We start from the raw sequence: 23,556 nt of genomic DNA on the forward strand, positions 1-23,556 counted from the left end.
CAAGTTGAAACAGCCTGTCATGATCTATATATGATCTTCGACGATGCTTCCGGCCACCTCCAACTGGCTCGGAGTCAAGAGTCAGGCTCTGCCACTGTTAAGCGCTCTGAGATGCTACCCTGCATGAAGGGCGCTATATAAGTGCAAGTTGTTATTGTTGTTGTTGCTGAATAGAATTTTCCAGTTTTTTTCTTAGGTTTTAGAGCCAATTTTTTGACTTAGAATGTTCTCCAATATTTCGCAATGAGTGATCCACAAAGGGCACGAGGGAGGAAAAATGAGGACTCATAAGTCCCAGGAACAATGAAGCGATGTTGAGTGTTGTCATGTGAAAGTCAATCATGGAAGAAAAACTCAGCACAGATAAACGGGCCTCCAGATGAAACATGGGTGTGTCACATGTAAGTTGCATGCATGCAAAGCCATTGCTCAAGTGACAGAAACACAGACAGGCACAATCTACTGACTGTCTTAATCATATTTCTTACAAAGTTGTTACTGTTCTCATCAATAATATCACTCACCTTGATCCTGGTCCTGTTTCTCTCTTCCTTCTCCCTGCTCAGTGTGCTCCCGATCACATTTCCTTTCCTTTCCTTTCCTGGTTGTTTCTTACCACATTTGTTCTATGCTTTGAGGCATTTATTTTGCAGTTCCATTCATTCCCAGTTCCCTCCAACAAGCTCCCTCCCGCTCCTCTTTGAAGGCAAGTCTCAAAACATACCTCTTTGACCCTGCTTTTGTTCCTCTATTCTCTCCCTATTCCCTTTGGCTTCTACCCCCTGCTCGGTTGCCTACTCAGCACTTTGAGATGTACTTCCAAGGTGTGAGGTGCTGTATAAACGTAAATTGTATTGTATTCATTCTATGCAAATGTTGCTATACAATTGCAAGCTGTCACTCATTAATCTCTGTAGATCAGATGATGACTATCCATGGTGCTGCGATAATCTCATTATTGTAGATACGAATGTTGTTTTTATTACTACACCTTTGGTGCTACATACTGAGATGTTTGATATACTGGTGCTAAAAGGCAAATATGAAGCTGCTGATGTATGCAGCTGTCAGGAGGAAACAAGAGCACCTCCAGGGTTGCTTTCACTTTGCATCACCAGCAGTGTATCCATCACTCATTCAATGCTTCTTTTGAACTTGGTTATTTTTCAAAATAACCCCACGTTTCTGGAGTACAGCCGGCTGCCCTTCAGATTGTACCTGATGAAAAGAGCTGCTGTCCCATTTCTTCTTTTCCATTAGTAAAAGCTCAGAGCAGTTGGAGGGCAGTAAGCAGGGGTTCTGCTTCCAAACACTTCAAGCAGGTGTTGTAACTGCGGCTCCCTGTGCCGTCTGCTGATTTAATGTAGTTGGCAACGTAGGTCACAGGGTAGACACTGGACTCTAATTTGTGAGCTGTGCCAATCATATGTAAACATATCTGTATAGACGGATGTCTTTAATTAAAGTAGAACACCATTATAAGGTGGTAGATGGGAGCCATAAGATTCAAGACCACATTATAACCAGACATGATCAAGAGCAGCTGCTGGTCAATGCAGTGCGTATGCTTGCAGAAAACCAGACAGCTTCCAGCAGTAAAAAGAAGAGGCTGCCTTCTGGATCATTGCGCCACCATTGTGGCGCTTCCTGAATGCTGCACATCATGTGAAGCTTTAATCTATTTTAAGGCGGCTGACAGAGCTAAACTTATTTACAATGGGGGAAAGATGGCTAACCAATGGTCAACTTCTGGGTCATTGGATTACATGCACATAGAAAGTGATGACATGGTGACTTCATGCCTTTTTTTTAGCACACAGGAAGCAAGCCAGGTTGTGGGAAACAAGCTGCAGGTTAATCTAAAACAATCCAGCACCCAACCCGTAGGCCCCCTCTTGTCCCTTTCCCAAACTGTCGGTGGCACCTGCCCAATTCTGGTCTGTAGGGCTGCTCATCGGGGCATCCTCACCTCTGATCGGATAGTGGACCTAGGTCTGTCTTCAACATATAGGTCCTGTGTTACCTTCACTAACCATTGCCAGTATTTTCTTCACTGTAGCTTGTTATACCAGAGTAGACCATGGACATCTTTAATTTATTTTTAAGGGGGCCGACGGAGCTGGACTTATTTTCAGTGGGAAAAGACATGCAAAGGGAAATAATTCAAGACTTTAATTGCTGAGAGCACAATGACAGTATTTGTGAGCAGGTAATTTTAATTTTAACGAATGTGAGCACAGATTAGAAAACATAAACACAGAATTAAAAAGCCTGTTGTGGCACCTTGCTGAGCGCAAAATGGCTGCCACATTTGATTATGAGACATGTGATTCGAAGATGTGATAAGAGGCTATATATCAATGGCAAGGATTATTATTATTCAAAAAAAAGGTAATAATTATGGTACAGTGCTTTTTAATAGAAAATGACACCATAAAATTCAAGTTCCCTCTTAATGGGGCATATAACTTTTTCTCATTCAATGGTTTCTTCTGTTTCATAAGAAATAGCGAACACAGCAGTGCGTTCTGGGCTGGTTACCATTGTAGCATTCTGCTTAGCGATACTAAAAAGTGCCGCATGAGATCTAATTCACCCCCATGATTTTACAATTGACATGATTTCCAAGCAATTCAACACTGGTATCTTCATCTAATTACGTTAAGGTTATCTTGCTGTTGATTTCCTTCCAAATGCTCTAAGCTGCAGTGCATTCGTTGTCACACCGTTAACTTTGATGTTGTGAAACAGAATGCTACCCCAGCTAGATCTGACACGCTGTGTTTAGTATTACTAATTACAATTAAGAAGTTAAGCATGGGGGGTTAGCATTCTCCTGCCGCTACAATGCATATAGGCAATGCAGGATGGAAATAAAAGTTTGGGCATTTCATCCATTTAAGATAGAATTCAAAATGCGAACTCAGGTTCTTAATTGATGCAGCTTAATTGAAACTGACCTTTTGCAGCCTCGGAGCAGCTGAAATCATGATCTGAGAAGGTACTAAGTCCACAAATTGTGTGCTCAGTGCCAGAGGTTTAGTTGAATGGAGAAATAAGTTAATTTTGCTTACAGTATTTGCTCCAGGTCATTCGGGCTCTCACTCACTCGGCTTTCTCTCACATCTGCAAAGTCGCTCACCTCCATCACTATCTCTCCCCCTCAGATTGCCAAGATTCTCATTCATGCCTTCTTCACATCCAATCTTGACTATTTGAATGCTCTGTTCTCCAGACTCCCCAGCTCCTCCCTACACAAGCTGCAGACCATGCAGAAAACCATGTCCTCTCCTGCACCAAGATCAGGGAGCCCATTACCCCCAACCTCACTTGGCTCCACTGGCTCCCCATCTCCCAATGGATTTAAGATGCTTATCCTTACTTTCAAATCCCTTCACGTACTCCCTCCACCTTATCTCTGTGATCTCCTGTGACCCATTTCGAAACGAGACCTCTGTTTAACATCTCATCCAAAGGAGGGCACCTCCAGCAATTCAGCACTCCCCCAACACTGTACTGGAGTCTCAGCCTGAACTCTGAGCTCAAAGTCCTGATGTGGGTCTTGAACCTACAACCTTCTGACTCAGAGGCAAGAATGCTACCAACTGAGCCAGGTGGAGAATATAAATGTGACATTGTGGTGAGATTAGAGGTGGAAATATACAATTTAAACATCTCACTACACATTTTCCCACATCTTGTACTTTCACCGTTTGTTTTTTTTGGCTTCTTAGATTACCTCCACTTTGAGTTTGATGCTTAAATAATGTTATGGTCTTCGATTTATTTTCTTTCCACTTTTCCCACACTGCATTCACTTTTCTCTATCGGTCTTTCACTTCGATTGAGTCAATGTTGTTGATTTGTATTCTCTCCTCACACTATTTAGACATAGCTGAAATATTTATTTTCATTAACTTCGTCCTATATCCCTTTGCTCTTCAAGACCATTCTCTGCATTTTGACAATGAGTGATCCTTGATCGTCTCAGTGTAATGGCCAGTAACAGTGCAGATAATGGCACTGGTCTGAAGAGTTGTAAATTGTAATCTGCCAGCCAATTTTCCTCACTCAGAGCACAGCAGCTCATCCGCACATGAAAGTGACTCTGTGCATCCTGTGTGCCGACAGCTGTCAGTGGGGTTGCCATCTCCCTGCTGAAATATTGTTTCATTCAAGGACATCTTTTCCAGCACAGTGTTATATAACACCCAGATACTAATTAATCCAACAAGTTTTATCACTGAGTTATTTGCACCCATGAGTTCATTCCTTAAAACCATATAAATGAAATGCTACGAAGTAAGACCATTTTGCCTTACAATTTAAGATAGGAGCAGATGATTTTTCAAATCAATCTTAATTTGGAAGTAAATTATTTTTAAGAACTGTGGAAAAAATGACTTCCATGTTCTTACAAAGGCTCAGTAGGATTTCAGACCTCCAAAATCCTTGGTAGAGAAATACATGCACAGAAGAGAAAGTATTGTCATTGAAAGTGTTTAGTATTCAATGGATACTAAAGGAAGACCATGTGACTGTCGTCTATAATGTGAGCTTCAACTGAGAGTTGTTTTTACATTGAATAACCGGATTACCTGTCATATATCTGATAATAATCCTTGCATTTGATATAGTGCCTTATCATGTCATTGAGACGTCTCAAAGCGCTTCACAGTATATACTGAAAAGTGAATCAAATGTGTAATTTGTGGGTGAAACGAAGCTTGCAGTGAGATAACAGCAAAGTCAGTTGCTATTAATCTTTCTCTACTCTAGGTCCTTAAATTGAAGCTACAATTGCCTGCAAAATGTATTCACAACTCGCCTGGAAAACTTCTCTCTGAATTTACTAATCTTCATCAATGAATCTGTCAGGCAGATAGAGTTCAAGACCATTTAGTTTCTAAGGTCTTGCATCGGATTAATGCAAAGGCACATCCATTCACTCTGGATGTCCTCACTGACTTAGCCATTAGCTTGTGCAACTAAATTCTGTGTGTGCAAAGCTGAATGTCTTCTGAGTGGAAACACTGTAATGTTATTTTACACTATGTCAGTGAATCAGTCATCATTAATGAGCACTGGACCTATTTTATTTTGGTCAGCTGCATGTCTGATCCATCACCACGCTTAAGAGTTGCGATGGACGAAACCAAACTGTGAGCTCCATCCATCCCACCTATACATGGAAATTACCAAGATACTTATTGTGAAGGAACGCACACTCTCCCTCAGAATGACGCATCTGCTTACTTAATTCCGGACAGTATTAGGGGCAGGTTGGCAAGATCCAAGGCTTGGGGGACCCCAGAGTATGTATAGGGGTAATGCCTGAGTCCAAACAGCTAAAACTGCATAGTTTGCCATTGATATCACTGTCTGGCAAACTTTCCCGCTGCTAGTCCAGCTCGGACGACTTTATCCATTGAGGCTTTGGCTTGCAGGGTTAACAGGAGCTGGGTGGGAAGATTTTCTGCCCCCAGTGACTGGTCTGCCCTTCCAGGTCCTCCTGATGAGCCAGGCCGGCTGTGCTGTAATCACCGGTGCCCTGGCTCAGGAACTGGACTACCAAGACCGACACAGAGGATTGGTTTAATTCTGACATTCCACTGCCAAGCATGTCACCTTGGGGCCACTTGAGTTCCAGGGAGACCCGCTTATGCTTACCTCTTTCCAAGGACAATAGTTACCATTTGGTCATTTGACATCTGATAAGTGCAGATAGACGGCAAGTACCAAGAACTTCCTGCGAGTTTTGTTGTGGGCAACACAGCTCAGCATGAAATGGACCATTTCCGTTTTACCAATAAGAAAACTCAGTTTTACAATTATCTTCCACCGTACAGTCTAGATTCCAAACTTTGCACTTTGTTCATTTCCATTTTTGAATTCATTGATCGATCAAACTAATTTAAAAATGTGGATTTTTTTCGTTTTTTAAAACTGAGTGGTTGTTGGGAAATTTACCTATAGACAAGAAAGAATTGAGATTGTATAAATGTCAACAATACCAGTTTGGAACAACACACAACAACAATTTACATTTGTATAGCCTCAAAAGCGAGTCTCAAAGCACTTTATACAGCTGATTGGGAGCATAGTTGATAAGTCTGCAGTTGAGGTTCAACAGCTTTAACATTTCAAAACATCAGTTTCAAAATATTTAACCATTTATTTCTGGGTCTGCAATCAATTGCTTCACCCCAGAAAATGCCTAGTGACTTGAATGCACAAACCACCTTTTATTGTTTTATAATCCCAGTGTTCTCATTTACTACCTGTCATTAATATTAAAGTAATGTAAAACAACAACAACTTGCACTTATATAGCACCCTCCACGCAGGGTAGCATCTCAGAGTGTTTAAGTGATACAACAGTTGCTTTATGTATGATACATAAACATTGTGGTTGATGGCAAATCAAATATTGTATTAGGCAAGATGGCCCTTTGAAGGTCTTTGCCAGAATATTTCTGTGAAAAGCAAATGATCTTTGTTCTATCTCATGCAAAAATCGAAGGAGACCAGATTCATCAATGAATCTGTCAGGCAGATAGCTCCCAAAGATCTCTCAGTCTTTAAAGTGGAAATCTTGGATCAGATCAATTCAGAGGCAGAAAAAATGCAAAAACAGCAGAAAAACAGCTTCAAAATAAATACTGAGTTTAAGAATTTACCAAATTCTGTCTACTCTGAGCTGTTAAGAAAATTGTGTAAGTTGGGACTCCGATAATATTCTCTACCTTTCTGAGTTCGAGTGCTCTAATACTTAATAAATAATGAATGCATTTGGTATAGTGCCTTATCATGTCAGCAGAATGTCTCAAGGCGCTTCACAGGAATTACTGTGAAATGGAGTGACTGTGTATTTGTAAGCAAAAGTGGCAGCCCACTAGCGCACAGCAGTGTCCTACAAACAGTGACCAATTTTATTGTTTTGTTTTTTCTTGAGGGATTATTATTAGGCATGTGGAGTAAGGAAACTGGCCCAAGGTTTCGCCCTGCCTGGAATTGAACCCAGGTCTCTGGCTTGCAAGTGAGTGCTCTAACCACTGAGCTACAGGACTCCACAATGTTTGTTTAATAGAAACAGCTTCTTTCTACTGCAAAAAATAATCCCAGTATTTATACCCATGTTGAAGGCTTGGTATCCTCTAGGTTAGAATTGTGTTATTCAATGATCCTGGGGATTGTTGGCCAAGACACTAGGAGAAACCCACTTTTAAGAGTGTCATCTTACTTCTTCAGACATTCTTATCTTACCTTCAATCTCTTTCACATCCAACTGCTTGTCCAGCTATGTTTGTTTCCATTAATCGATACAAGCTTAGTTATGATAATGATAATCTATTCCATGTTATAGAAACAGAACATTCTCCCAACATTATCTCCAATCTTTAGTCTCACTGAAAGGTTGAATAATTGCATCTGTTCCTCTAATTCTTTTATATTTATCAACGGTTATCAACAACTGGTTCTAATATTGTGCCTTTCACCTAGGATAAAGTTTCAAAGCACCTAAAAAAACATGGAGTGGAAACCTGAGGCGGGAGGTGACTAAAGACATGGTACAACAACAACATGGATTTATATAGCGCCCTCCACGCCGGACGGCGTCTCAGAGCGCTTCACAGTAATGGATCCCGGGGCAGAGCTAGGGGGAGGGAGAGGAAGGTGACCAAAGGCACGGTTGAAGAGAAAGGTCTTCAACAGAATCCTGAAAATAGGAAGAGAGGAGGCGAGGCGAAGGGAGTGAGGAAGGCAGTTCCAGAGCCTCGGGGCATAGTGGCTGAAGGCACGGCCGCCGAGGGTGGAGCGGAGTTCTCGGGGGACGAGGAGGAGGCCAGACCCGGAGGAACAAAGGCAAAGGGCACTGTTTTGAGGAGAGAGGTAGGGAGGTGCAGAGGAGTGGAGGGATTTGAAGACAAGGGTGAGGATCTTGAAATCAATCCTCTCTGGGATAGGCAGCCAGTGCAGTCTGGCAAGGACTGGGGTGATTGGGGAATGGAAAAAACATGGTAAAAGAGGTAGGTTGTTTGAAGGGATTTGAAAGTAGAGATGGAAGGTGCAAGATGGAGAGAACTAACACAATATGGAGGGCAAATATCCATGACTTATCTCGGAGACGTACTGGAGCCTGTGTAATATGTTCGAGATAGTGTATTATCTTTTTAAAGAGGCTATGGCATACTGTAACAAGAAAGTTCTGATAATTGGTATTAATAAATATAATAATTATACTGAAAAGAGAACTGCACCTCAGATTTATTGTAATAATAATCCTTGCATTTGATATAGCGCTTTCCACGTCTTCTAGACCTCTCAAAACGCTTCACAGAACATACTGTAAAGTGAATTCACTGTATATATGTGGACGAAATGCGGCAGCCAATTGCGCACAGCAGTGTCCCACAAACGGTCGTGGATTGAAATAATCAATTTATTATTGTTTTTATGAGGGATTATTATTAGGCGTGTGGAGTAAAGAAACCTGCCCAGGGTTTCACCCTGCCTGGAATTGAACCCTTTGTTAATTAATTCCTTTGTGAAAAAAAGACAAAAATAATTCTGTTTGTCACTGCCCAGATAAGTAGGTGTGTGTGCTTGGAGAGAGGGGGATTGTGGTATGTGATGTAATAAGTATCACTAATTATACTTATCATTTTACTTCCCTCCCCATATTCAGTCAAGATTGTTTTTATTTTTTGTTATAATAAATTATTTGTTTGGCGATTTGTTCTTATAATATGCTAAACTGTATATACAACACAATATTAGAAACATGTTAGATGTGGGAATATTTGAAGTGGTATTTTGTATTTTTTACTGTTAAATATTGAAATGGCAAACTGAAATAATTAGCCTCTTTCAGTCTTGATTCGCAGGGTTCTGTTGGCTTTAGGTTATGGAAACGAATGGACAACTTCCCTGAAGATGTATTATCTCGGGATTAAGAGTGATTCAAAGGTAATGTGTTTAAGAATAATGGACTAGGTTCAGACTGCTGTGGTAGAAAAAGCTTCATAGATTTCTCTCGTACATACACGCCTATGTTTCTGCTTAACTCCCAAAATGATGGAACTCAGTGCTATTCTGTTACCACCTGCTCACTCCATGCCTTTAAGACTTCCTTTCTGCCTCTGGTCTTCTGCTTGTTCTCTGTTTAAGTGCCCTCTTCATTATATTCTGCCTCTAAAATAGACCCTTCTTTTGTTTCAAACTTTCTTTCCTCTCCATGTCTTCGATCTTTCTGAAAGGATTATTATTAAAAGAGGTCCTTTGGCCAGTCAGCACCTCCTAGATCCCTCTGTCTCTGACATTCCCATTTTATTTCAGTGTCTCTTAGATCCATTGCTCATTGTATCTCTGAAATCTCACCTTTTGTGAGGTGACCAACGTGCTCTACATCAACAACAACAAAAATTACACTTGTATAGTGCCCTTCACGTCGGAAAGACATCGCCAAGATTCTTCTGTACCTCCAAAATACATCTACTCTACTATTACCTCGATATCTCTGAGGTTTCTCCTCCCTGAATTGCAGAATTCTTTCAATCACTTGGGGTAAATTCTGCAGTTGGTTCATAAATAGCAGTAGGTAGGAAGTAGGTAGCAGTCAATAGGAATCCAGACGTTAGTTGATTGGTGGAATGCTATTCCGGGGGTAATAATTCCTTTAAAATAATAATAATTTGGTCACTCAATCCACGACTGTTATATAAATAATAATAATCCTTGCATTTGATATAGGGTTTTGGTTGAGGTTTTCGCCCACAAAATATACTGTCAATTCACTTTACAGTATATTCTGTGAAACGCTTTGGGACGTCTCAAAGACACGATAAGGCGCTATATCAAATACAAGGATTATTATTATTAATAAATATTGCCAGAGTTCATTATTGACCACCAGGTGGCAGCACAACCCTCGTGGTAAATGTTTTCTCTATTTTGCCTTTTTTTACTTTGATACATTAGTCAAAAACGCTATTTGTGTGGAAAGCTACGAGTTCATGTGGGAAGAGATGACAACTAGTTGTGTCTGTGAGCCAATGGCCATTCCAAATGTATTACACTATTCTATTGTTTCTTTCATCTCTTTTATGTATTGATTATTAATTCTATGTTTGTTAAATTTAATCGTCTGCCAGAAATATTAATCAAATGCAAGGATTATTATTGTCCTGTCTTGAAGAGGCTACTTTGGATATTTAAATATGCAGCACAATAACTCTTTGAAAGTGCAGAGCACTTAATACAGTACATCTATAAATGTCTATCAAAGGAATATTCTTAATGGCCCTGAAACATCAAAACATATGAATGTGAAGAAAATCTCAGTCTACGTCAACATAAAAGGATTGAAATTCACTTAAATATCACCTATAACATTTTTTTGTATTAAAATTTAAGGTGGCGTAGAATTGTGTGTGACACTCAATGTGGAACCAGTCTTCCACAGTTCTTAAAGAGAACTACCTTCCAAATGAACAACAGCATTTATACAGCCCCCTTCACGCAGGGCAGCATCTTGGACACTTAACAGGGGTGGAGCCTGATGTCGAGCCGGTTAAATTAAATAAGTTAAATTAAGACTGAATTTAAGAATTCTTAGTTACACAGAGGGATTCAGTGTGGAATTAGAGGCAGGCTGATAGATGGATTTTAATCATTTGTATGAGGAGCCATTGAATGAAATTACCTGAACTATGTGTTTTTATTTTAATTGAACATGTGCCCTAATTTAGGAGAAAGGCACATTCGAAATATTGTTATGTTAGAGACAGAAAGTAGTTATGCCAATTTAACTGTGAAAGCCATTTGAAAGAGCTACAGCAAAAAAAAGTCCTAAGGATGAAAAGTTTTACATTTCACAACAGAGTCAATCTAGTATATTCAAATCTCACATTTTTCCATCCTTTACTGTAAACTGGTTGCGGAACTAAATAGCCCAGACCTCAAGCACAATGGTGTGATCCAAAGGTCGATTGCAAAAACTTTCTGCTCCAATCTTGGCAGATGTTTAACAAGTCTAATTTATTTTTCGATCCTGGAGCCAATATTTAGTGCAGTTTCACAGCATATTGATTGAGTTAAGATGATATACTATTTTTAGCTGCACTCAAATGTCGATCTCCAGCAAGAATGACCTGGAGAAATCTTCGGAAAATTATGCCAAAGCTAAGTGGGGGAAGTCGATTCATCCAGGAGAGAATATTCACTATTAATAATAATTATCCTTACATTTGATATTGTGCCTTTCACGTCAGGAGGACATCTCAAAGTGCTTCACAGGATATATTGTATTGGGTAGTGTCTGTGTATTTTGAACACGGCAGCCAAGTTATGCACATCAGTGTCGCACAAACAGCCACAAAGTGAATGACGAATTTTATTTTATTGTTGACCAGAAATACCTGACATTTCTTATGGTCTTAGCCTTAGTTACACAGAGTGATATGGCATGGAAACAGACGTTCAGCTAGTCCATGGCTTCGAATCACTGTCATAAAATTTGAGATGCAGTGATGCAAAATGTTACAATTTTACATTGGGAAGATATTTTAAAGCACTTTCTTTTCCTATTTTGTTTTGGAAATTTGGAAAAAAAATTATTTTGGAAGGTTCTTCAATTCAGCTTTAAATTTGGTAGCCAGTTTCACAGATGTATGGCAAAAAACAGGGGAAAACAACAACTAGCAGTTATATAGCTTCCCTCATGTAGGATAACATCTCAGAGCGCTTCATTGTGGAGGAGTTGGATGCCGAGTAAGGGAGAGCAGGGAGGTGACTTATGTTTTTTAACTTGGGAATTAAAGATAGATAGAGGAAGGCGGTTGAGGCTGGGAGTTCAGAGGTTAGGGCCACAGTGATTGCAAATGGACCGAAACGACACATTTTAAAGAATCAGGCAGCATGAGCTTAGAGTTTCTTAATATAGTCACAATTTTGAATTCAGCAAAGTACCTCGGGGGTCTGGGTTACTTTGATATCTGGACAACTTTATTTTTTTACCTGATGAGAGGTGAATGACAGGTCAGCAAGTGTACATTCACAATGCTTCTTACGTTTTATCACATGGACTAATAAGTAATCATTGGAGGTTCTGCGCAATGCTTAGCTTAAATGATTGCTGCAACAGTAGGTAACAATGAAAGAGAATCCTGTTAAGTGGAATATATCTGCAGCTACTGATTCATTCCTGTGTGAGCAGAGTTTGCTGCATTGTTAATAGGAAGTACAGATCAGAGAGATCATGATCCTTGCCATATAGTTATATCACTCAGAACCTCCAAGTCAATTTTGTCAGAGGCAGTTATGCTGTTATGATTGCAGTTGAGCTGGGATCAGTGGAGAGTCGGCAAGTCTTAATACAGTCACGGCTTGAATTTCCCACCAGATGCATAGGAACAGAACTTATCAGTGTCAGTGAGCACTGATTTCCAACCAGCACGATGTGCTTGACTAAGTTGATAGAATTCTTTGAACTACAACAAGGTGGAGTCCTGTAGCTCAGTGGTTAGAGCACTCGCTTTGCAAGTGAGAGACCTGAGTTCAACTCCAGGCAGAGGGCGAAACCTTGGGCAAGTTTCCTTACTCCACACGCCTAATAATAATCCCTCCAAAACCAAAAACAATAATAAATTGGTTATTTTCAATCTACGACTGTTTGTGGGACATTGCTGTGCGCAATTGGCTGCCGCGTTCGCCCACAAATATACAGTCAATTCACTTTACAGTGTGTTCTGTGAAGCGCTTTGGGACGTCCTCCCGACGTGAAAAGCGCTATATCAAATGCAAGGATTATTATTATTATTATTATTAGGCGTGTGGAGTGAGGAAACTTGCCCAAGGCTTCGCGCTGTCTGGAATTGAACTCAGGTCTCACTTCTGCCTTCCCTCCCAGCACTATCTCACTTATGTGCCTACATATGCTGTAATATTGCATGATTATGTAGCTCAAGTGGTAATTCAGTAATTTGTACATTTAAAATACCCTCTGATGTATCTCCTCAACTTCTCATTTCTTGATGAAGACCTATAACATTTTTCTTTGCTGGTTCAGGTTTTTGAGAAAAATACCTTCAGTGAGGATATGTGACATCATAAATCCTCTGAATAAATGTGTTGAAGAGAAGAAGAAAATCATTACTGTGATTTGTAGTAGCAAAGCATTCAAAAATGCCTGTTGGAAGATCCAGTTAAATGACATGTTAACATGATTTAGACCCTTGTGGAAAATTGTGAGCTACTTAGAATTATACATGGAAAAAAATTTGCTCACAGTTAAACAGGTCATTCTATTTGTATAATTTATGCTGATGTAAAGCCAGCAATAAGAGCAACCACATTCTCCTCAACAAAGTACGCTATAACCCAACATAATACCCTTTCATAACACAGGTTGGTTTACGGCATGATTGGAGTGTGAACCTCACCATAAAGTCTAAGATGCACGCAGAAAGTCATTCTGCTTGCTTCAATACAATACAATTTATATTTATATATATTTTCTTTCATATCAGGAAGGCATCTCAAGGAGTTTGACAATGTTGGATGGGTCCCGAGCTGGAGTTGGGAGCTGAGAGGGTGGGCTGGCTTATCGCATGCTAAAAAACAGCCACCTTCAATTTTTCTTCTCCCAATATGAATAAAGGCATCATCTGTATCGATGCTTAAATTGATTTTGCGCTTACGCAGCAATGTAATGCATTGAAATAATGCAAACAAACATTTTCAATATTTGTTTGTCAATAAGTGTACGGACACAGTCTGAATAATGGAACAACAGATCAACAAAAATAAATTGTTCAAGAGGGCCTTTTGAAATACTTGCCAGTGTGAGATGGAAAACAATTAACATATGCAACACTATAAATTAAGTGTCACCATTGCATATTTTGCAAAACTGCCAGAACAGTGTTTCAGAGATCACATTGCAGTGCTAAACCAAATTGAATTGGCACAATCTAAGAGGCACTTTGAGCAAGTGAGGCAGAGCAAGTCATAGCAATCAGAGGAGCTATTAAAACAAGCATAACAAAGCATTTTGGTGAAACTAAATCCACCAACAATTAACTACAGTCTCTTATTTGCATAGACTTCATGAAAAATACAATGATAAGCAGCTTCATTTCTAGAATTCTAGACAGCTGTAAAAAGAATGAATACACGCTTGCACAAAATGATCATGAAGGGAGAAAAAGTCTTCCAAAAACAAAGCGAGTGATATCAAAGGTGTCCCTGCATTGTTTCATCTAAGAGCTCCCAAATAGTTGAAAGAAGAAATATCATGTTGATGCAAAAGTACATTGAATGAAAGTGACCAATTGCTTTCATTCCGCCCCTTGTGGCTCTAATGATATAATAGTCCTTGTATTTGATATAACGCCTTATAATGTCTTCGGGTCATTTCAAAGTGCTTCACAGAACACCCTGTAAAGTGTCGTATTGTGAATTTTGTGGGTAAAATGCGGCAACCAATTGTGAACAGCAGTGTCCCACAAACAGTCATGGATTGAGTGACCACATTATTATTACTATTATTTTAAAAGGATTACTACCTCTGGAAAAGCAGGAATTTTTTTTGGCAAAAATTCATTTTGGCAAGGAGAAAATAATTTGTTAACTGTGACCACTACAGGTAGAACCATGGTCTCTCCCAGTCACAGAGAAGAGAATAAGATTCCTTTCCATACTCTGGCAGAAGTGTAGATAGCAATCATGCAGACTCTGCACAAAGAAACATGTTTGGTACCACCGAGATGCTGGCAACATCACTTATCAATACCAAAACTGCATTGTCAGATTGACTATTCTTCGGATGAGACTTTAAATTGAGGTGTTAACTGCTTGTTTAGGTAGATGTTAAAGATCCCATGTGTTTCTCCTGCTGCACCTTGCCAACAATCCCCCATGATCTTCTACTTATGTCCACTTGTTACTGACTCCTCAACCAGTGGAAATAATTTTTCTCTAATTACCCTAACAAAACCCCTCATGATTTTACACTCCTCAATCAGGTCCTCCTTCTGCTCCAAGGAAAACAGGCACATTTCCTCCAGTCTCTCCTCATAATTGTAGCTCTTCATCCCAGAAATCATTCCTGTAAACCTCCTCTGCAACTCCTCAGAGGCCTTAAAATCCTTCCTGAAGTGAGGTGCCCAGAACTGGACACAATACTCCATCTGTGGGCTAACTGATAATTTATATAAATTTAGCATAACTTTTTTACTTTTATACTATTATGCCCCTACATAGTGTCAGTCTTCCTGACAAGGGCTGTGAAGTAGACTGTAGTATGTTGGGTTTGATACACAAACCCAAAGGGTCAAAGAATATAAAAGTAAAGCATAAAAGTAAATTGTTATCATTTTTGTTATTATTCCATGTAAATTGTTAATTTAAAAATTGCACCAATCAATTAAGAAAATATTTGTGAAGTTTAAATGCAGTACATGTGCGGTACATCAGTTAAAATGGAACACTAAGCTTGAGGCATCACAAAATAGCAGTCAATCTATTTATTTCAATATAATTTGCATATACCACATAACCTTGAAGGAAATGCGATTAGTACCCAATAACTCAATCCAAATGTCCATGTTGCACAATAAAACCCATTTCTAGCCACGGCCAGAGATCTGATCACTAGCATGAGACTAATATGAATTTACAGATGTATTACTGCTGTCAACAGCTGGTGAGTAAACCATAGAGAGAAGTTAACTGGAGAGACTAATTCATCAAAATTGGCACACAATCCTAATGATGTTAAGGGTGAAGTTACGCACTTGTCAAAAGAAAAAAACTGTCATGAAGCTGTCTAAGATGTCATTTTATGTCAAGAGCATTATTGTGTATAATTGACCGGTTTTGTTGTATAATATCAATAATAACAATATATACTCGTTCACCCTCAACACACTCAGTCATTATACTTTACAGTACAGCCTGTGAAGCGTTTTGGGCTTTCCTCTATATGTGAAAGGTGTTATGCCAAATGTAAGAATTATTATGATTATTATAGTCAGACATCTGTTTTCATTGTGACTTGTGCCATGCATTTTCCAATGAGCAGAATGAGTTTCCCCGAGGCTCTGGAACTGCCTTCCTCACTCCCTTCGTCTCGCTCCTTCCCTTCCCATTTTCAGGTCTCTGCTGAAGACCTTTCTTTTCGACTGCGCCTTTGGTCACCTTCCCACCCCTCCCCCGGCTCGGTCCCGGGATCCGTTACTGTGAAGCACTCTGAGACGCCGTCCGGCGTGGAGGGCGCTATATAAATCCAAGTTGTTGTTGTTGTTTCCCAGTAAGGCAGACACGTTTTCACCCATGAGTTGGTCAATGGGATTCCAGTTGGAAAAGTTAGTATTTCAGGTGATTAAGAAAATCCATTTTTTTCAAGACAGAGAATAATGTTGTCCAATAATGATGAAAAGTTGGATAGGAATGGGGAAGGTAGGAATCACAATTCTACATTCAAAAAAGTACAATTTAGGCTGTAGCAAAGTTCCAGAGAACCTGGTTGGTGAGGGCAGGCAGCAACTTTGAAGTGTGAAACTCACAGAGCTCTGATAATAATAATAATCCTTGCAGGTCCTCTCGCTTGCGAGGCGAGTGCTCTAACCACTAAACTACAGGACTCTGATGGTGACTATTTGTTACATTTTAAAATGAGTTCAGAATGAAAACCTGGAACATTGCTTTCAGATAATAATAATAATAATCTCTACATTTAATATAGCGCTTAAACATTTGGAGGACGTCTCAAAGCAATTCACATGATACACTAAAAAACTACTGTGGTAGCCAATTTGCACACAACAGTAAAACTTTGTACATTTCATCCAAAGGACAGCACCTCCAATAATGCAACACACCCCAACACTTTATTGGAATGTAATCCTAGAATCATAATTTAAATATCCATGAACTCACAACCTTCTGACTCAGAGGCAAGAGTGCTACCGACTGACCCCGGCTGACACACATCAAGGCAACAGGACAAGAGGGCACAGGTTCAAGGACCTGATGGTAAGTTAAGGATAAACAACTGGAAGTATTTCTAAACTCAGTAGGTAATTCACAGGTGGAAAAAGTTACCAGAAAGGTTGATTGAGATCAAGATTTGAGCAACAAAAGCTTTAAGGGATATGGGATGAGAACTGGAAAAAGGATTAATAAAAAGAAACAAGAAAAACAAGAAGTAGATAGCAGGCACACACACACGGGCCAAATAGCTCCTGTCATAAAATGTTTATGTTCTTGTTAGTCATTACCACTTTTGTTCATTTTCTAATAATCCTGAGAATATGCCTCCCTTGTCACCATTCCCCAACTAAAGGAAATAGTTTCCCTGTTTATAAGTGCATCTGCTAATTTGATGATCTTATTGGCATAGATCTCTTGTTGTGGAACAGAGGGAAGTATGGTGTAAGAGTAAAATATTCCCTTTGTTTACACAAATGGTCAGGAGACACAATGCCAATGCATTTTAGGAAGAAAAGCCTGATCAGGAAATTGAGGACCATTCTCTGATCAATGGTAAATTTATAGACCTTGGTGGGTAGGTGCACCCTATTTTCTCTGTTGGTCAGGGTCAATAAATTTGTCAACCCCATGAAGTTGGAATGCAAATCTTGTTAACTGAAGGAGCATGAGATAGACCAGCAGTAAATCAAGAAGGAGCATAAGACAGAACAACAAGAATTTGCATTTATATACGCCCTTCACGTGGGGTAGCATCCGGAGCAGAGACAAAGCAGAGGAGCTGTGAATTAGTCCATACATACAATAATAATATTGAATTAGATTACAGTAAAAAACACTTGCTAAAGTTTTATTTTGCATTACAAGTCCATGAACCCACAACCTCTGGCTTAGAGGCAAGAGTGTTACAACATTTTGAAATGCAGTTATTCAATTGTTATGTGATTCATGAGATTTTCAGTATCTGTAATAAAACATTAGTGAATGAGTCAACGAACACAGAACTCCCTGGAGAGAGGTCTAAGGGTTAATTGAGGAATTATCATGCTACCCCAATACACAGTATCCTTGATATTTCTGCATCACTGCTGGCACCATTATAAATCTATCCTAACAAACCCGATTAATCTTTCCACCTTTTCCACTTATGGCAATTGAAGCTTTATGCTTTGCCTCGTAGCTCTAAGTCATAACTTTATTTGCAATGGGAATGTGCAAAGACATGGACCAATAACCCTGAGACTGTGTGAGTAATTTAATCAATGTTCTAAATATTGAATAGGATCGTGACCTGACAGGAAAACTTTCTCAACTCGCAGAGCAGGTGTTTCACTGAAGAAATCTATTTCAACGTCCAGTTGATAGCGTTTTTCTTAGACAAAACTGCTTTTAATTGCTGTATTTTGTGTCTCATATGAAGTCAAAAAATACAGTGAGGAACTACATTACTATGGTTTCATTGTGCTTCTTCTTGGTGTCTGGTTTAGTATGATTATCTCTTAATTAGAATTAACTCTAAATAAACCAGTCTATAACCCACTGCCCCATGCTGTAATGTCTGCTTTATGAAAGATTTGATAAGGTGAATAGACTACACCTGATACAGAATATACAATATGGTTTGCTGCTTGTTCAGGTCACAAATGTCTTTAAGGTCAGAGTGCAAACCAATAACAGGACTCTAGATGATAGGGGATAATAAAGTCCAACTTGGGAGATCAACTGTAACTTTCACAAGAGAAATAGTGTTTTTTATAACAATGTAAATATAAAAATAAATGGTAGCTGAAATGTAAAATGAACTCACTAATTTAGTTCCCATTTTCTACAGTTAACATAATTTATACCATTTGGAATGAATAAAACCACTCTGAGTATGAACTAGAAGGAAAGAAATGTATTGCTAGTTATAATACAGAAGGCAGGTTCAGGATCATCAGTGGATTATCTGGTTAGTCTATTTTCCTTTTGTCAATCTTTGGATGCATTGCTGAGAACTAGGGATGCCTTTATATCAGAACGAATTGTGTTTGCACAGCCTTAAATGGTAAAGCACTGATCCATTCTGATATAATGGTAACCCTCTTGTTTGCTTGCAAAAATGCAACCATTACACTTTACAGTAAATACTATGAAGTACATTGAGACGTCCTCCCAACGTGAAAGGCGCTATACCAAATACAAGGTTTATTAATTCTATTTGGAACCAAATAGCATTTGCACAAGAACGGCAAAAGCGGGAGCTTATATACAATGAAGCACCAAAAAAGCACTGAAACTATGGAAGAATCTAAAATAATTATCAATTATGCTTGCATTGTTCAAAATACAATCTCCTGTAATATTATGCAGGTTCTGAGTATGTGATTCCTAATTGCTCTTTCACTGTACAAACGGCTGGATCTAGTTTCTAAAGTAATCCTTCACTCTATCTGACATAAACTGCTGTTAAAAGCAATTATGGACATGACAGGAAAGATAATATTACATTTCTCTGGTCTAATGGACCAATTAGCATAATTTAGAAATATAGCTTTTATAGTTTTGACTAGGATGAACATCTAAATATGATTTTAAAGATTCATCTCCTTCTTTCAAACTTTGCAGCTCCTGTATGCTTTTCCCAAGTGAACCCTGAATGACATTAGAAAGACGTATTTGCTTTCAGTACTTTTGTCCTGATTGAATCTATGCTTTCTCAATCATTTTCCGAATCCAGCATAGCAATTTGGAAACTCCAGCATACTTCAATCACTCTTTTTTTTTCAAAACTTATAAAATGTAATCAAATGTTGGTGTGCTCTGGCCTGTCATCCATTTATATTCTGCACCAAAAACTTAACAAAAGAGTTTCAGTATGCCCCTGCTTCTGGGATAATTCTCTTCAATTTCTTTATAGGCTCAATCAAACTTTTCTAGAGTCACAGAATAAACATAATTAATGTGAGGCAATAATAATGGATAATTGCATTATTATTGCATTACGTAATTGAACAACATTTAGCTTTAGTGGTTTACATTAAAAGTGGTGTTGGGTTCATTCAGTTTGGAATCAGGACTGCTTAAGACATAGAGAGCAGATTGTTCCATTCATTCAATAAGTGATATGTAAGACCACAAATATACAGTCAATTCACTTTACAGTATATTCTGTGAAGCACTTTGAGACGTCTAGAAGACGTGAAAAGCGCTATATCAAATGCAAGGATTATTATTATAATATTATAAGACAAAGCTATTCTATTTTTATCATGACTCTGCCACAAACAGTGCAAACGGCATAATCAGGAATGCAACTCCTCTATTCCTCTCTGACAACATGCATCAAAGTAAAACAGTCTTTCATTTCTGAATTTATTTAAACAGATTTTGTTAAATGACGAAGTCAATGCTTGTTCAGCACATCCTGTAGACTGAACAGCGCAGATACACAGAAGGTAATCAACAACTAGTATAGGATGCCAGGAAAGGTGGTAGAGGTTAGGACACTAGACCCAATTTTAAAAGCAGCTTGATGCAGTATGAGGCGATGGTGGGGTGGGTGTTCTGAAGGGATGAGATTGGATGGGCTGAAGAGCCTTCTTCATCCACACTCATCTTGTCATCTTATGATCTTGCGATCCCTGTTTAATACTGCAATGGAACAACTCGTACACCTTGCACATTTGTGTCAAGCTCTTTACCCTGTATGAAGGGTGCTGTTTTAGTGCAATTGTTGTTCTTGATGTTACACTCCTACCCCTACCCTCCCTCCCTCCTGAACCTAACCCCCAGCTCGAGTGCTCATCCTTGACTGTCCAGGGCTTTGGGACGTGCTCCTGAAAACACTGTTTTGTACATACAAATATACAAATATTTGCTATACAAATGTAATTTGTCGTTGTTGACTTTCTGACAACACACAGTCACTAATTACACTTTACCAAAAATTATGTGAACCACTTTGAATTGTTTTGACATAAGATGTTACATCAAAAGCAAGAAATATCATTATTAGTTACCCAAAATTGTCAGCCATGCTATTCCACGCTGACTCTGCATTCCACAGACACAAGTCGCCACAACACAAGAACCATAATATTCCATGGAATATTCCATCTGCCATAACTGACATTTTCTTATAACATCCAATAGCTAATTCTGCAGTTATCTGAAGGAGACACAAAACCTCTGTGAGCCAAGTACAGCTTCAGTCTAGGTGACACAAAAACAGTTGGAAGTATTAAAATAAATGTCCCATAAAATATATTTATTGAATCCTGCTAGTGTTATTGGAATTACAGTTTGACAGTGCCAGAATGAAACCTTGTCAATCCAATTGGCATCATTGTGTGATAATGCTGGAACAAACTCAATCACCACTGTTTAGTTGTCACTTCACTGTTTTATAGTTGTTATAATGACTGTTCGAGTGGTTTTATACTGCATTACAGGATCTTGAGCTGATCAAAGAATTGGATATTCTTTGAACTTTATTCCAGGATCAAACATGGCAGAATATTCATTGGCTCATAATACAGTAATAATGCCTGTACTAATATGCAAGGTCAAGAACTTTAAGATATCCTCCCCACATGTGAGGCTCTATATAAATATAAATTTTATTATCTTGTATAGTCGCATAATTAAGCAGAATGCACTGAACGAGGTTGGAGAAGTGATTTCTCCAGAAAATTCACAATTCACTTCATGGTCGTTTATGGGACATTACTGTGTACAAATTAGCTACCACAGCCACCTACAAAATACAGTGACTACACATTACATTAAATTCTGTGTAACACTTTGAGAAGTTCTCCTGACGTGAAAGCCACTATATAAAGTGTAAGGTTTTTTTTTACTAATATACAAACTATTACAATTAGCTTTTAGAGAAGACATCAGGTGAATCAGCTCCCTTGTAGTTCTAAGCTGCTGTTGATTATTTGTAATGTGCAATATCATGAAGCTTATACAAAGAAAGCAGTACAAGTGAAATATACATTTGATTGAAGTATCTCTCTTGCTGCAATACCAGTGTTTGAAATAGATAATTGCATTCTGGACCAAATAACTCCTTACTGTTTCTTGTCAGAACGTCTCTATTTCAAAGAAGTACTGGAAGGGTCCAATTTATCTCTCGTAGCACAGTATAATGATAACAGATAATCCAGTCAAAGGCTTGGAAAAGACTGCATGCCCGTCTGAAATGACTACATGGGCTCCCTTGAATCCTTTTCTGAAGTGGAAGATTGCAGAAAAAGACCTCTACTCAAATAGGGCACAGATTTTCCCTTTAGTGTAAATTATCAAAAACTATATTAACTGCTCATGGTGCAGTTTACCTTTTTCTAGTTTATTCTATAGTATTACATCTAAAGTCCTTTTTTTTCGTTATAATAAACAAAAGTTAGTCGTTGTAATTATTTGGAAAACTGTTGGTTTGTGAAATATTTGCCATTCCAGTAGTGTGTGTCACAAGGATCCAGTAGCAACTCACTAGAAGGAAGTTTGCTGCATTATTAGCCCAGGAACCATCCCTGTTCTGAAACAGTGTAATCTAAGTGGATGGAGATCTATTTTGTGGGGGTGGGGGGAAGTAAGAGGGAATCTGCTTATGCTGCTTGTACTGCTGGTTCATGAATCTAAACTTGCCAACATTCTATAAGTTACCTTTTCTCCCCTTTTCCCAATTTGGACTGTCTTGTACCGTGCACCTTCCATGGCTCAGGGATTAAATGAACACCTAGAAAGTCATTTAGGTGGAACCCATTTCTTGATTTTCTGTGAAAGCCTCCCAGATCGAGCAATGCCAGTGAATGTTGTACAGGAATCAGGTCCTTTGGGGTTTTGGGACTTTCAGCACTTTGGGACGTCCTCCCGACGTGAAAGGATCTCTACAAATGTAATTTTGTTGTTGTATTTTGTTGTTGTGGTTGTCTGTTCATCCGGAAAATCAGGACTTAGTCTACTCAGTCTACCAGTACACTCCCAGGTGATCACTAATATGATTCTGAAGCTGACCATTCACTTCTGCACTGCCTTGTGACCCTATTGGGTCTTGTAGCTCAGTAGTTAGAGCACTCGCCTTGCAAGCGAGACACCTGGGTTCAATTCCAGGCAGGGCGAAACCTTGGATAAGTTTCCTTATTCCACACGCCTAATAATAATCCCCCCCAAAACAAAAACAATAATAAATTGGTCACTTCAATCCATGACTGTTTGTGAGATACAACTGTGTGCAATTGACTGCCGCGTTTCGCCCACAAATGTACAGTCAATTCACTTTACAATCTATTCTGTGAAGCGCTTTGAGATGTTGAAAAGACGTGAAAAGCGCTATATCAAATGCAAGGATTATTATATTATTATTTTGCAGTCGCTACTAGAATTGTAGGAATTACTTGAGGTACAGGCTGGCAGCAGATTTGTGAGCAATTTAGCTCCAAAATCTCCAAATTTAACTCCTAAATCTTCAAATTTAGCTTCCAAATGTACAAATTAAATACTAAATCTGCAAGTTTAATCACTAGTCTCCAAAGTAAATCTTAAATCTACAAAAATAACTTCCAAATTTACAAACAT

The 23,556-nt window shown here is 38.9% G+C and overlaps 1 protein-coding gene across 4 annotated transcripts in view; it reads right to left on the reverse strand.

The window, feature by feature from the left end:
- LOC103178130 (BTB/POZ domain-containing protein KCTD8) overlaps window positions 1–23,556 on the reverse strand; it is a 66,469-nt gene that overhangs the window by 38,333 nt on the left and 4,580 nt on the right. Inside the window, exons 2-4 of one of the 4 annotated variants that reach the window (XM_042341663.1) lie at window positions 19,481–19,491; window positions 7,576–7,602; window positions 2,957–2,970 (exon numbers count right to left, since the gene is read on the reverse strand). The exons of 2 other annotated variants lie outside the window; for them this stretch is intronic. In XM_042341663.1, coding sequence (XP_042197597.1) covers window positions 2,957–2,970; window positions 7,576–7,602; window positions 19,481–19,491 — 52 coding nt within the window. Of the gene's footprint in view, window positions 1–2,956; window positions 2,971–6,376; window positions 6,385–7,575; window positions 7,603–9,381; window positions 9,404–19,480; window positions 19,492–23,556 lie in introns of all 4 variants that reach the window. One more of the 4 variants, XM_007892699.2, reaches the window with a different exon arrangement.

Source organism: Callorhinchus milii, unplaced genomic scaffold (assembly GCF_018977255.1).
Source record: "Callorhinchus milii isolate IMCB2004 unplaced genomic scaffold, IMCB_Cmil_1.0 Scaffold1, whole genome shotgun sequence".
NCBI classification, from domain to species: domain Eukaryota; kingdom Metazoa; phylum Chordata; class Chondrichthyes; order Chimaeriformes; family Callorhinchidae; genus Callorhinchus; species Callorhinchus milii.